Source organism: Eschrichtius robustus, chromosome 7 (assembly GCF_028021215.1).
Source record: "Eschrichtius robustus isolate mEscRob2 chromosome 7, mEscRob2.pri, whole genome shotgun sequence".
Taxonomy (NCBI): domain Eukaryota; kingdom Metazoa; phylum Chordata; class Mammalia; order Artiodactyla; family Eschrichtiidae; genus Eschrichtius; species Eschrichtius robustus.
This window is the reverse complement of record NC_090830.1, coordinates 90,935,240-90,950,067: the sequence shown is the minus strand read 5'-3', so window position 1 is coordinate 90,950,067 and position 14,828 is coordinate 90,935,240. Positions and strand designations below refer to the sequence as shown.

The 14,828-nt window shown below is 40.9% G+C and overlaps 1 protein-coding gene across 1 annotated transcript in view; it reads right to left on the bottom strand.

Annotated features, from left to right (window-relative positions):
• The window catches only part of WDFY4 (WDFY family member 4), a 250,705-nt gene that overhangs the window by 211,081 nt on the left and 24,796 nt on the right, over positions 1–14,828 (bottom strand). Inside the window, exon 11 of the mRNA XM_068548935.1 lies at positions 9,994–10,574. Coding sequence (XP_068405036.1) covers positions 9,994–10,574 — 581 coding nt within the window. The remainder of the gene's footprint in view (positions 1–9,993; positions 10,575–14,828) is intronic.

Below are 14,828 nucleotides of genomic sequence, written 5' to 3'. Positions count from 1 at the left end.
GAGTTATCTGTAAAGAATCAGGCCTGATGCCATCTACAAGTTAGAGCCCAAACCTTAAACTTCAGTCTATTGTGGCAGAACATTTAGCAAATCATCACTATTACTGTGGAAACATCCAGAAAAAAGCAGGACAAATACACACACACACATACACACACACACACACACACACACACACGCAAATACACACACATACACGTACACAGAAGCAAACACAGAGGCTTTGGGGGTAGACCTGAGTTCAAAGTTTTGCTCCATCACTTACTAGGTGTTAACTTTCAACCATGTTTCTTATCCTCTCTCAGCCTCCATTTCTTTATTGGTAAAATGCTAGAATTTGAGAGGGAATTAAATGAAAATAAGTCATCGGTGTTCAGTCCCCAGAGACATTCAACAAATGACTATTGCTTTTCATCACCTAATACCACTTACTAAATGTTTTTGATGCTGACAAATACTTCCGGGCCCTCTAAAAGCTGGTAGGATAAGTAGAACAAGGTTCAACACTGAGATCCTAAGTTAAGCTGCATGCTGTCCAGATGGCCAAGACAGAGGCCTCCTCCGAGAACCCTCTGCCCCTGGAATAGAGAGATCAGGGGACCTCAGAAAGAGAATTCTCCCAAGACAAAGCAAGAAGAGAAAGGCCTGGAATCTGACCAAGGCCTAGCTACAAAGGGCAGCTGCAGCCTCACTGAGGCATTCCTGTGTCTGCAGAAAGGCAGGATGGCCAGAATAAGGATGGGCTGCATGGAGTCTGGGAAAAGGAAAATCTTGGAGCAAGACTCACAATTAAAAACCATCAACCACACAAAGAAACAAGGAAACTTCAGTTTAAAATACACATTAAAAAAAAATAGCTCTTTACTGTTTACAGGAAAAATACCTAAAGCATGAGGACACAGAAAGTTTAAAGAATAAAAATTCAGGCACATACTAACCAAAAGAACACCGGTGTAGCCTTACTATTATTAGATAAAAGTTGTTATGTTCTAATGGAGATTAAGAAGGTCATCATATAATGATAAAAACTTTGATACCTCTAGATGATGAAAAAATTATAAATGTGTGTGATTCTAATAGCCTCAGATATATGTAAGGCAAAAGTTAACAGATTTTGGGACTTCCCTGGTGGTGCAGTGGTTAAGAATCCGCCTGCCAATGCAGGGGGCATGGGTTCAATCCCTGGTCCGGGAAGATCCCACACGTCACGGAGCAAATAAGCCCGTGAGCCCCAATTACTGAGCCTATGCTCTAGAGCCTGCAAGCCACAACTAATGAGCCCATGCGCCGCAACTACTGAAGCCTGCACGCCTAGAGCCCATGCTCTACAGTAAGAGAAGCCACCGCAATGAGAAGCCCACACAGCGCAACGAAGAGTAGCCCCTGCTCTCCGCAACTAGAGGAAGCCGAGGCACAGCAATGAAGACCCAACGCAGCCAAAAATAAACAAATAAATAAATTTATTTTAAAAAAAATTAACAGATATTAATAAATCTATCATTATAATGAAAGGTATTTAACATATCTTAGTAGCTGATATGCCAACAATCTTAAAATCTGAACAATTGACAAATTTCATCTAGAGGACATAAATAGAGCATTGAACCTAACAACTGGAAAATGTGTATTATTTTCAAGCACACAGGAATATTTATGAAAATTTACCACACTGGGGACACAAAGTCAAGCTCAACTAATTTCAAAGGATTAGCATCATACAGTCCACTTTGTTTCAAGATGACAAAGTTAGAAGTCAATAACAAAAAGATGATCAAAAATACTCTAACTTTGGAAATTTATAATTCAAATAAGATTCAAGAGTAAAACTGTAAGTCATAAGGGAAATTAGAAAATATTTAGCAGTAAATTATATTGAAAATTTGACCTAATAAAACTTGTGTGATGGAACTAAAGTAATAGTTACAAGGAAATTTATATTTAAAAAGAGGACTTAAAATTGGTCTCGTAACAATTAAATTAAGACAAAGAATACTAGAATAAATCCAAAGAAAGTGGAAGGAAATAATAAGAACAAAAAAAGAAACAGAAAATCGATGTATGAGACAGGAAAAGCTGAACGTTGGTTCACAGACACATTAAAAAATTAACCTCTGCCAAGAACGCTGGGGTGCTGCAGGCAAAAGAGAAAGAATACACAAATGATAGTGTTAGGAATAAAGAGTTAAAAGGATATTGTGAATAGCCTTATGCCAATAAATTAAAACAGGTGAAATGAGAACAATAAACTTGAAAAATAACTTACTATGAATCATGCAAGAATAAATTGAAATTTATTCTCACAAAAATAAATCTTTGCAGAGGTGACATCAACACCTTGATGGTGTGAAAAGCTCCCTTTGTCTCTCCCCTTCAGTCTACAACTAGTAAAACATTCCTAACTCCAGAAAGCTTCCTCTGCCCAACACAGCAGGATGCTGGAGAGATCCATAATCTGTACATCTGAAGGTGGGTGAATTGGGACACACAGAGGAGGCAGAACCAAGGACTAGCAGAGGCAGTGCTGGGATCCTGGCCCCTGGCCACAGCGGCTGAGTCTGCAGCCCCAGCGAACCTGGTAGCAGCAACAGAGGTGGCACATGACACCTAGGCCTCCCAGCCACAATGGCACCCATAGCCACAGGGAGCCAGACAGCAGCGGTGGCAGGACCCATGACCCTGGTCCCTCCAGCCAAAGCAGCACCCGCAACTCCAGCCTCCCCCCACTCCCACCAATGACAGCAGCACCCACCAACCCAACAACCCTGGAGGCAGCAAAGGTGCCCATGACCCTGGTTTCCCCTTCCCCACTGTGGCAGCAGTGCCCATGACCCAGGTGTCCCCAGACATGGTAGAGGTGCCTGCCATCCCAGTGTCCCAGGTGGAAATGCCAGTGACAGCAGCAACACTGGCAGCAGCAAGGCACAAGCAGTGGCAATGAGGACACCAGGGACACCTCTGGCAGAGGTGCTGGAGGGTGGAAAATGCTGGTTCTCAAATATAGCCGGAGGCCACTCAAGAGAAACAAAAACTTGGGCTATAGCACCACCTACTGAAAAACAAAAAGAAAGGCCTTTAATTAAGAACTCGAACTGTTAGAATCAAAGCAAAAAAACTTTACCTAAATAAGAAAGGAGTTTGCTCCTTCAAATGCACCAGCAGAGGAACAACTCATCAAGGACCATGAAAACACAGTATCACAAAAGGAAAATAACAATTCAGTAAAACTTAAAGTCACAGAAGATTGTGATCTAACTGATAGAGAATTCAAAATAGCTGTCATGAAGAAATTCAATTAGCTACAAGAAAACTCAGAAAAGCAGTTCAATGAGCTAAAGAGTAAAATTAATAAACAGAGGAATACTTTACCAAAGAGACTGGAACTCTAAAAAATAACTAAATGGGAAATTCTGGAGCTGGAGAACTCAATAAATGAGATAAAGAATGGATTAGAAAGCACTGGAAATAGAGCAGACCATATGGAAGAGAGAATTAGTGAGCTTGAAGTTAGAAATCTAGAAATGATTCAGGTAGAAGAAGAGAGAGAAGTAAGATTTTTTAATAAAGAAACTCTACAAGAACTATCCAACTTGATTAGAAAAGGCAACATAAGGATAATGGGTATCCCAGAATGAGAAAAGAGCTTATTTAAAGAAACAACAGCTGAGAACTTTCCAAACCTGGGAAGAAACTGGATATACAAGTCCACAAAACTAATAGAACACCCAATTATCTCAATACAAAAAGATCTTCTCCAAGACACATTATATTAAAACTGTCAAAAGTCAATGATAAAGAATTTTAAAGACAATCAGGAAAAAAAAAAAAGACAGTAACCTACAAGTTACCCCCATTAGGCTATCAGCAGATTCCTCAGCAGAAACTCTATGGACCAGGAGAGAGTGGAATGACATACTCAAAATATTGAAAGATAAAAACTGTCAACCAAGAATACTCTACCCAGCAAAGTTATCCTTCAGATATGAAAAAGAAATAAAGTCTTTCCCAGACAAACAAAAGCTGAGGGAGTTCATCACTACTAGACCTGCCTTATAAGAAATGCTGAAAGGAGCTCTTCTACCTGAAACAAAAAGGTAAAAGTACAAAAAACTTTGAGTAGGTAATAAACAGAAAGAATCAGAAAATTGCAACTCTTTACCAGAATAAGTTGTTAAACAATTATAGCATAAAGGTTAAAGGGGGGAAAAAGCATTAAAAACAACTATAGCTACTTCAATTTGGTAATAAACTCACAACATAAAAAGGGATAATTTGTGGAAACAAACATAAAAGGGGAAGAAGACAAGGACAAAATCTGTATTTTGCAAATGAAGGCAAATGAAGATGAGACACTTTCAGCAGAAAAAGAACTATGTAATCTATGAGACAGTTTATACAAACCTCATGGTAACCACAAAACTAAAATCTAGAGCAGAGAAATGAAACATAAAAAAGAGGAAACTTAGAAAAATATCATATAAAACCACCAAATTAAAATGACAGAAAATCAAGGAAAAAGAAACAATGAAAATACAGACCAACCAGAAAACAAAAGATAAAATGGCAGTACCGAGTCTTCATATATCAATAATCACCCTAAATGTAAATGGATTGAATTCACCAATCAAAAGACACAGAGTAGCTGAACAGACTTAAAAACAAGACCCAACTATATGCTGTCTCCAGGAGACTCATCTCGGCTCTAAAGACAAATATAGGCTCAAAGTAAAGATATGGAAAACGATACTCTAAGCAAATGGCAGCCAAAAAAAAAACAGGTGTAGCCATACTCATATCAGACAAAACAGACTTCAAGCCAAAAAAGATAAGAGACAAAGATGGACATTATATAAAGGGGATAATCCATCAAGCAGACATAACAACTATTAATGTATTTGCACCTAATGTAGGAACACCAAAATATATAAAGCAATTTTAACAAACCTAAAGGAAGAAATTGACAGCAACACAATAATAGTAGGGGACTTTAATACCCCACTTACATCAATGGATAGATTACTCAGACAGAAATTCAACAAGGAAACACGGGCCTTAAGTGAAACTTTAGAGCAGATGGACTTAAATGAATACAGAACATCCCATCCAAACTCAGCAGAATATACATTCTTTTCAGGTGCACATAGAAATTCTCAAGGATAGACCATATGTTGGGACACCGATCTCAATAAATTTAAGAAGAATGAAATCATATCAAGCATCTTTTCCAATCACACCTGTATGAAACTAGAAATCAACTACAAGAAGAAAGCTGGAAAAATCACAAATATGCGGTATCAAAATCTGTGTGATGCAGCAAAAACAGTTCTAAGAGGGAAGTTTATAACAACACAGTCCTACCTCAAGAAATAAGAAAAATCTCAAGAAACGATCTAAACTTACACCTAAAGGAACTAGAAAAAGAAGAACAAACAAAGCCCAAAGTCAGCAGAAGGAAGGAAATAATAACAACCATAGTGGAAATAAATGAAATAGAGACTAAAAACACAATAGTAAGAAACTAAGACATGGTTCTTTGAAGAGATAAACAAAATTGACAAACTCTTAGCTAGACTCACCAAGATAAAGACAGAGAAGGCTCAAATAAATAAAATCAGAAACAAAAAGCAAGTTACAACAGATATCACAGAAATACAAAGGATTTTAAGAGAGTACTCTGAACTGCTACACACCAACAAATTGGACAACCTACAAGAAATGGATAAAATCTTAGAATCACACAACTTTCCAAGACTGATTCATGAAGAAACAGAAAATCTGAATAAACTGATCACTACTAAGGAGATTGAAACAGTAATAAAAATTATCACAAAAAACAGAAGTCCAGGACCAGACAAATTCAGTGGTGAATTCTACCATTCAAAGAAGAATCTCAGACTCTTCCAAAAAACTGAAGACAAGGGAATGCTTCCTAACATATTTTATGAGGCCAGCACTACCCTGATACCAAAACCAGACAAGAACAACACACAAAAAAGAAAATTATAGGCCAATGTCTCTGATGAACATAGATGCAAAAATTCTCAACAAAATATTAGCAAACCAAATACAACAATACATTAAAAGGATCATACACCATGATCAAGTGGTATTTATTCTAAGGATGCAAGGGTGAGTCAACATTTGCAAATCAATCAATATGATACATCACATAAACAAAAAAAGGATACAAATCATGTAAGCATCTCAATAGAGGCAGAAAAAGCATTTGACAAGATTCAACATCCATTTATGATAAAACTCTGAATAAAATGAATAATGGCCATAAATGACATATATGTCAAACCCAGCTAACATCATACTGAACAGTGAGAAACAAAGCTTTTTCTCTTAGATTAGGAACAAGAAAAGGATGCCACTCTCACCACTCTTATTTAACATAGTAGTGGAAGAATTAACATTGTTAAAATGTCCATAATTACCTAAAGCAATCTACAGATTCAATGCAATCCCTATCAAAATCCCAACATTTTTCACAGAAATAGAATTTAAAAGTCCTAAAATTTGTATGGAACCACAGAAGGCCTTGAATAGCCAAAGCAATTCTGAGAAAAAAGAACAAAGCTGGAGGTGTCACACTCCCTAATTTCAAATTATACTACAAAGCTACAGTAATCAAAACATATATAAAGAACTCATACAGGGACTTCCCTGTGGCACAGTGGTTAAGAATCCGCCTGCCAATGCAGGGGACACAAGTTTGAACCCTGGTCTGGGAAGATCCCACATGCTGCGGAGCAACTAAGCCCATGTGCCACAACTACTGAAGCCCATGCGCCTAGAGCCCGTGCTCCGCAACGAGAGAAGCCACTACAATGAGAAGTCCACACACCGCAACGAGTAGCCCCAACTCGTCGCAACTAGAGAAAGCCCGCGCACAGCAACGAAGACCCAATGCAGCCAAAAATAAATTAATTAATTAAAAAAAGAAAACTCATACAACTCAACCACAACAACAACAATTTTCTAAATGGACAGAGATCTAAGTAGAGATTCCAAAAATGACATACAGATGGCCAACAGGCACATGAAAAGATGTTCAACATTACTAATTATTAGGGAAATGCAAAGCAAAACCACAATAAGATACCACATCACCCCCACTAGGAGGGCTATAATCAAAAAGACAGATAATAACAAGTGTTGGCAAGAAGGTATTCAAACTGAAACCCTCACACACTGCTAGTGAGAATGTAAAATGGTGCAGTCACTTTGAATAATGATTTGGTAGTTCCTCAAGATGTTAAATGTAGAATTACCATATGATTTAGCAGTTCCACTCCTAGGTATCTAGCCAAGAGATATGTAAACATGTATCTACACAAAAACTTGTACATGAATGTTCATAGCAGCACTATTCATAATAACCCCAAAGTGAAAGCAACCCAAATGTCCATCAGCTGATAAACGTATAAGTAAATTGTGATATACACAATGGAAAATTATTTGTCATTAGAAAGAATGAAGTATTGATACATGCTACAACATGGATGAACCTTGAAAACATTATGCTAAATTAAAGAATCCAGAAACAAAAAAAAATCACATACTGTATGATTCTATTTATATGATATATCCAGAATAGGCAAGTCCCTAAATACAGAAAGTAAATTAGTGGTTGCCTGGGACTGGAGGTAGGGGCAGGGGAAATGGAAAATAATGGCTAATGGGTATGGAGTTTCTTTTGGTGTGATAAAAATGTTCTAATCAATTGTGGTAATGATTGTATATTTTTGTGAATATACAAAAAAAAATTATTGTACATTTTAAATGGGTGAATTTTATGGTGTGTGAATTATGTCAAAATAAAGCTGTTTTTTAAAAAGATAAAAAATAAATAAATAAATCTTCTCTCAAGAAAACGTCAGGCTCCTGAGATTTTACTGGCAAGTTCTACCACATAGCTAAGGAATAGAAATAGTAGGACTTCCCTGATGGCACAGTGATTAAGAATCCACCTGCCAATGCAGGGGACACAGGTTCGAGCCTGGTCCGGGAAGATCCCGCATGCCACGGAGCAACTAAGCCCGTGTGCTGCAACTACTGAGCCTGCAAGCCACAACTACTGAAGCCCGCATGCCTAGAGCCCGCAAGCCACAACTATGAGCCCGCAAGCTACAACTACTTAAGCCCGCATGCCTAGAGCCCGTGCTCCGCAATAAGAGAAGCCACTGCAATGAGAAGCCTGCTCACCACAAGGAAGAGGAGCCCCGCTTGCCACAACTAGAGAAAGCAACGAAGACCCAATGCAGCTAATTAATTAATTAATTAATTTTTAAAAGAAAGGAATAGAAATAGTAATCTTTCCATAAACTCTTTTAGAGAATAGAAGAGGGAACACTGCCCAATTTATGAGGCTAACACAAATTTCATAGTAAAAATAGTCAAGAAAGGAGTGTGAAAGGCTGAACTTTCTCAAGAAGAAAAATTCTTTTCAAAAATTAGCAAATCAAATCTAGCAATAATTATATCATGAACAAATTGTGAAGGAATGCAAGGTTAGAAAACTAATTGATTTACCAGATTAACCAATGTAACAGGAACAATCATATGATTATTGCAGTAGTTGGAGAATTGACATCCATCCCCCTCACCACCAACCCCCTAAACGTCTGGCCAAAGGGGGCTCTCTTTGGAGAAACACGTGCAATGTCTTTCAGAAGAGCGTCCTGTGGTGTTAAAGGCAAAATGACCTGGAGAGGTGGCAGGCAGGATAGTTTACTGAAATATTAATTTGTGTTTTGTCATTGCTGCTTCAAAGGAATGAAAAAAAGACACCAACTATTTTGTTGCCTTGTTCTTTAGTTTTTCCCCTCTCGCTCCAAGGGGGTGGGGGGTTCTTTGTGCTCCCCTGCTTTAGTGGAATTCTGTGTTACAGGGATGAAAGCAAAAGGTTGTTTATCAAAGTATGGGGCCCTTGAGGAGATGAGCCTGCAGAAGTAAGAGAAATTGTCCTTGTTAGGGGAAATAGAAGCAGCAAGAAAGAACAGGAAGAGTCCCATGATTGGGAAGGATGCTGTTGTTTGTGTCTTACAAGTCAAGGACCTCACCCACACCCTGGCAGTGCCCTGGCAGGGTGGGGGGGAGATAAGACCTAGGAAGGCAAAGGCCGCCGGGCATACCAGGGAGGCTGGGCCCAGGCATCAAAGCTCCCAGGAGCAGCAAAGATGCCAAAGAAGAAAGTGAGCCTATGGGCAGCAGAGCTCTGCCCTCAGTTTCCAACAACGGGTAAGCTTCCCTGGTTCTCCTGAGACCCGACAGCATCCCCCAGCCCTGTATTGAGTTGGATTGGTTTTCTGCCAGCTCTCAGGGTGGGGGTGGGTGATGGGGAGAGGGGCTTGAAGACAAAGTTAACTTGATTTAAAGAAAAGACAGTCCTGCTGTCACCAGCAAAGCCCACTGGGGTCACTAGGAAAAACAAGATGGAATCTAGGTGATAAAATAAGGTCTCACCTCTTCTTCTGTGCTTAGTCTAGTTTCACTTGCCCATAGGGTACTGCACACAGAAGCCCCGCGCCAGGCACCTCAGCCTGGAGTTCCTAGTGCGAAACGGCTGCGCGGGACACAGCAGCCCGTGGATCGTGCGCAGAAGCGCTGCACACGATACTCAATTCAAGATGGCGGCGGTGAGCTGTGGGCAGAGACACTGCACCCGGCACTGCGATCTCCGCCCCCTCCCCCTCCACTCTAGATCCCTAAACGGCAGCCCCACCCCTGGCCTGTCAGGAGAGCAAGTGAGCTGGCACCTCTCCATTCTCTGATAAAAGAAGAAAGCTTTCCTTTGCTTCTGAATCCAACTCCGTCTCGTTCTATTGGCTGCAACAACGCCGGGCGGAAGCACCTACTCTGGAGGATAAGTAACAATGTGACGTTTCCTCACACCCAGTTTGTACTACGCATGCGCGGGGTGTTTGCGGAGGACTCGGGAGACAGAGATACACTGATGACAGATTGGGGAAGCAGGCAGAAAAGCTCTACCTGTCCTCCAGGTCTGGCCACTGCTTGAAGTTTCCCTGGGGGTCACTGCCGGCTTCTGCACTCTGAGCGTCCACAACCGCCTCCTGCCTCGCCCTCGGGGAGTCCTTCAGGTCCTTGCACAGGTGGAGGGTGCCTCGGGCCATGCTGTCCAGGAAGCTGAGGATCTGGAGGCAGCTCTGTATCTTGGGTGGGAGTGGGCTGGCAGAGGAAAAAGCCGCACTCGTCAAATCGGCAAATGGCCTGGCCTTTGTGTCCTCCCAGGAGTGCGGAGGAGCGCCCTCTTCCTCCAGGGCCCCGAAACAGCCCAGCAAGCAGAGGTCCTCTGCCAGCTTCTCAAACAGCCCCGTCCTCCTAAAGAAGTCACTGTTGACAGGGTCCAGGTACAGTGCTGCAGACACAGCACAGAGGGTGTGCAGGACCAGGTCCAGGGTCTGGCTGGGGGACACTTCCCCCCAGGTCTGCAGTGGGGGCTCCCGGAGAGACCCCTCCAGGTCAGAGAGCAGGGACAGCAGCCCATTGAACCCACTGGAGACTCTGAAAGCAGCACGGCCTTTGGGGGTCTCCAGGATCCGGAGCAGAGACTGAAACCAATGAGATACAAGTGAGTGAGATGGAGGAGGCAGATCTTTAACGCTGAGCTCCCACCCATCCCTGCCAAAGCGTTCCGGGTGCTCTTCTGCGCTCCACTCCGTGGGAACAGCGAGCTACCGATGCGCGACTCTGAGACATTGGGAGGTCAGTACCATTCCTCTTACTTTTAGTTTTGGGTTGTGCCTCAGTGTCTTCATTCAAATGGCTGCTCTTAAAGGCTATGCTGCTTTATAGGGTTGACTTACAGTCCAGTATCTTGACTTAAATGCATCTCCCTCCACAAAGCTTTCCCTGACCCTTAGCTTGTTCTCATCCCAGGCTGAGTGCTCACACCTCTAAATCCCCAATCAAAACTCTCACCACACTGTATTGAAGCTACTTGAAAATTGTCTCAGCCTTCCCCTGGATTGAAGCCCCATGAAATCGGGCTTGTTCACTGCTGTGGAACATAGCACCTACTTAATAAATATTTGCTAAACTTATGGAATGAACCATTTCCTGTATTGCAAAAGGAAACTCACAGTGAAATCTATGTAAAGCAACTTATTACTATTTACCTCCCTCTCTGTGCAAGCACAGGTACTTCTAATAAATGAAAGATAGTCAAACAAATCTACTTAAAACCTGGTGTGAAAATATGAGGAAATTAACGTGGAGAAGAGAAATCCTAATGGAAGGAAACATATAGATATAGCATATAATATAGACCGTGTGTGGAGTTTAGGCTATTACAACACACATATGCAATCTACCTTCTCCAGATTGCTGAGATTTTTACTGGACAGCCAAACTTTTAATTCCTTCTAAAATCAAATATTTACTAAGCACTTCCAACGTACTATTCATTGAGCCCAGTGCATGATATACACTAGGTATTCAATAAATGTTTCGGAAGGAAAGAAGGACTACATTTAAGAAGTTCTCATTCTGTGGTAAAGTTGCACACCTAAAAGTGAAGAATGCATGGATGATTTTAGATAAATATCAAAAGCCTCTAACTTTTGGTATTTAGTTATTTACTATTCATGAAAATTGCATGGGACTCCATCAAAGACCCAGGCTTCTTAGGCATGTTTCCCAGAGAATGGCCAGTCCCTATAGTTTTGCTCTGGAGGAAGATTTGAATTGTTTTGTCCTTTCAAATGTTTAGTGTTCAGTGAGGATTGTCTGGGCAGGCACAACTTAAAGTCAGTTTCAGGATGCTTGAAACAAGTTTCAAAGAGAAAAAATAAAAAGAAATTCCCAATTTGAGAGAGAGGGGGTGATGCTGTGTCTTAAGTGCATGGTTTAGGGTGACAGCCTATAGCATAATGCATGAAAGTCCATTGACAAAGAGAAAACTGGTGGGTCAGAAAAAAGGAGGGAAGGGATTAGATTTTTTAATTCTCATACAGAGAAAGTCAAATAGAAATTCAGTAAAGTTACAGGTAGCTATGAAATATGAAGTCATGCACTTTGCGGGGCAAAGATAATTTTCCAGCTCTATCTCTAAAATGCTGGTAACCCTAACCTAACACTAGAGTTTATCTGAAATAATATAATGTGTACCCCTAACACCCAAATTCTGTTATCTAATATTATATTCTGCTACATGAAGCCTGAGCTGCTTGGCAGGCAGTCAACCCAAGCTTGGGGTAGGGAAGCACAAAATGAGCCAGGACTAAGTAAATGTACACAGGCAAGGACTCTTTCAAAGATGGAGAGAAATGATGACCAAGGAGCTACTTAAAGTGCTCCCACGGCCCCATCAATGACATTTCAAGAAATTAAAAACAAAACAAAGATTGTAGAAACTAGGAGAATCTATAAAAGGCCAAAGGCCACGATTATGTTCAAAATGGACAAATTATCATATAGAGTGATGTAGAAAGATTCATCCTTACCAATGTGGGTCAGTTGATCTTTTCCCAGTTACAGGAGAAGAAAATGCATGACTTATGGTGGTTAGATCAAAGACTACCCACCACAGCTCAGGGGGATGACTGTGGGGAAATTGAATTGTCGTTTTGTTTTTTAAAAGAAGCAGCATCAGGGCCACCCACTAACGGGGGATCAAATGAGAGTGGTGGGATAGACTTCAGGGAAATGGGCTTTCCAGACCGCCTGAAAGCTAGAAGCAAAAATGAAACATTAAGGACTAGGCAGTGACAACTGCTTTCTCCTCCTGGGTGAGGATATGACCTAACTACTTCTGAATTTGGCTCAAAACCCAGGAAAGTTTGACATTTGTAGACAGGTCCTTAAAGAGAAGATTGTATATAGACTGTTAGAGCAGATTCTCCAGAATAGTGACATTTGGTGAATGTAAAACCTTATGGTTTAGCAACACAGAGCTTTCTAGACTAGGCACGGCCTTTCTCTTTATAGACTGCATCCCACAGCTGCCTTCCCCAAACCCCACCCCCAACCCCAGGACACTGGGGCCAGTCCTCTGTGCCTGCCTTGTGTGAGCAACTCACTCCGCACAGAATATTATTTCTTTGATCAAGTTGGAAATGAATTCTAACCTCGAAGTGCATGTGGTGGTGGTAGTTTCTTCCTGCCAACTGATAATCCACACAAAAGGCTGAACATTAACGTGTGGTACAGCATGCATTGCATTGTCTGTCTCGACCTGTCTCAGTGTGACTCGTGCCATGGAAAATAAATAAATCACCGAGACATCAGGAAATCTTAAGCTGTTAAACTGTAAACTGTCTAGATTTATGTGAGTGCTTTCAATGGCTCCTAAAACCACTATGAGGTTGTTCAAGGCAAATGGAATGAATGGAGCTCTTCTGTTTATCACATGACATGTGACAAAACAAACACCAAAAAGAGAGTAATTAAAAAATAAAACTAATCAGATTACAAGCAATTGTCTAAGTGCTGCATGACCACTAAAACCCCCCTCTTTCCTTAAGATACCATCTTCCAGTTGTCAAAGTTGACACCAGATATTGCTCAGAAGGTCTCCATCATTCAAGGAATGTTGAGAGCAGATATTTTAAAAAGAAAGCAAACCAATAATAGTCCTCCTTATGATCTGTGTCTCTCAGAGGGTCTATCCTCTGTAATTCCTAGATGGCTCTTTTCTCCTCCTATTGGGAGGGGTGGAGAAAAAAGAAATGTCTGACCTTAATTGTTGCTTTGTTTGATTTATTAAATTCAGAGTCATTATCTAAAATGGGGGTAATCTCATTAGAACTCAGACTGCTCTATTATTTCTTGGGATGGGGTTAATTTCATATTTGCAGAGTCATAAAGTAAAGAGCCCAAAATCCAATTACAAAGGCTTAATTTCATAGCAACTAAAGAGAAACATTTCTATCATAAAGGAAAATAAATACTGCACTACTTCGGGAAACGATTTGTCAGGAACTGGGGACTTGGGAGGAGGGTCTCCATTACTGTCATTCAACTTTGCATGATAATGCATCACCTAGGCTTGAGAGTCTACGGAAGGGAGTAAATTTAATCAGCTGAAGTCAAAGTAATCAGGCTAGGGTTGACACATTTCAAGAAAGGTCAGCGTTAAGCACATTTTCTCCTCCTTAACTCAGTTACCATGTCATCGTCTCTGAGTTAGTATTCCTCAAGCTTGAATCTATAAAATGGATGTCTGCTGCAAAGCGCTAACTATGTTAGGACTAACAGGATTTATTTCACATTCTATTATTTGTTATTCCTCATAATTTTCCATGTGTCATGCTGGAAGACCGGTGAGGTAATGCAATTAAGCTCAGAGTTGAACAGCTAAATGTATATTAGCAAATCAATCTGAATTTGTGCATAACCCAATCATGGTCCCACTGGCCATGGAGAGGAAATTCATTTGCTTACATTATTCTTTAACTCGGTTATCATTTGCCAGAATTAGGTGGTGAAGTCACATGTGCCTCTGTATTGGTATGGAAGCACCACTGGATTTTGGAAGCAACTGCCTTAAGTCACATGTTTCTGGAGGATTTTTCTCCTCCAGAGCAGCTGGCTGATTCTCAGGGAAGGGAAATGAGGGTGGCACCGTGATGTGAATACACTTCAGAGATGACAAACCTTTATTGGGTGGTGGGGCAGGGAGTCCTGCCTTTGAGGTCCCCACCCTCCATCACTTTCACCTCATCCTACATCTGACCCACTTTGCAGGCACAGTGCTTTGGGCAGAGTCCACTCTCAACTACCAAAAAAGGAAATCTAGCCAGAAAGAACTAATTTTACATCTTTGTTTCCCAAGGGGTTCCCAAAGTGATTTAGAACAAAGGCAG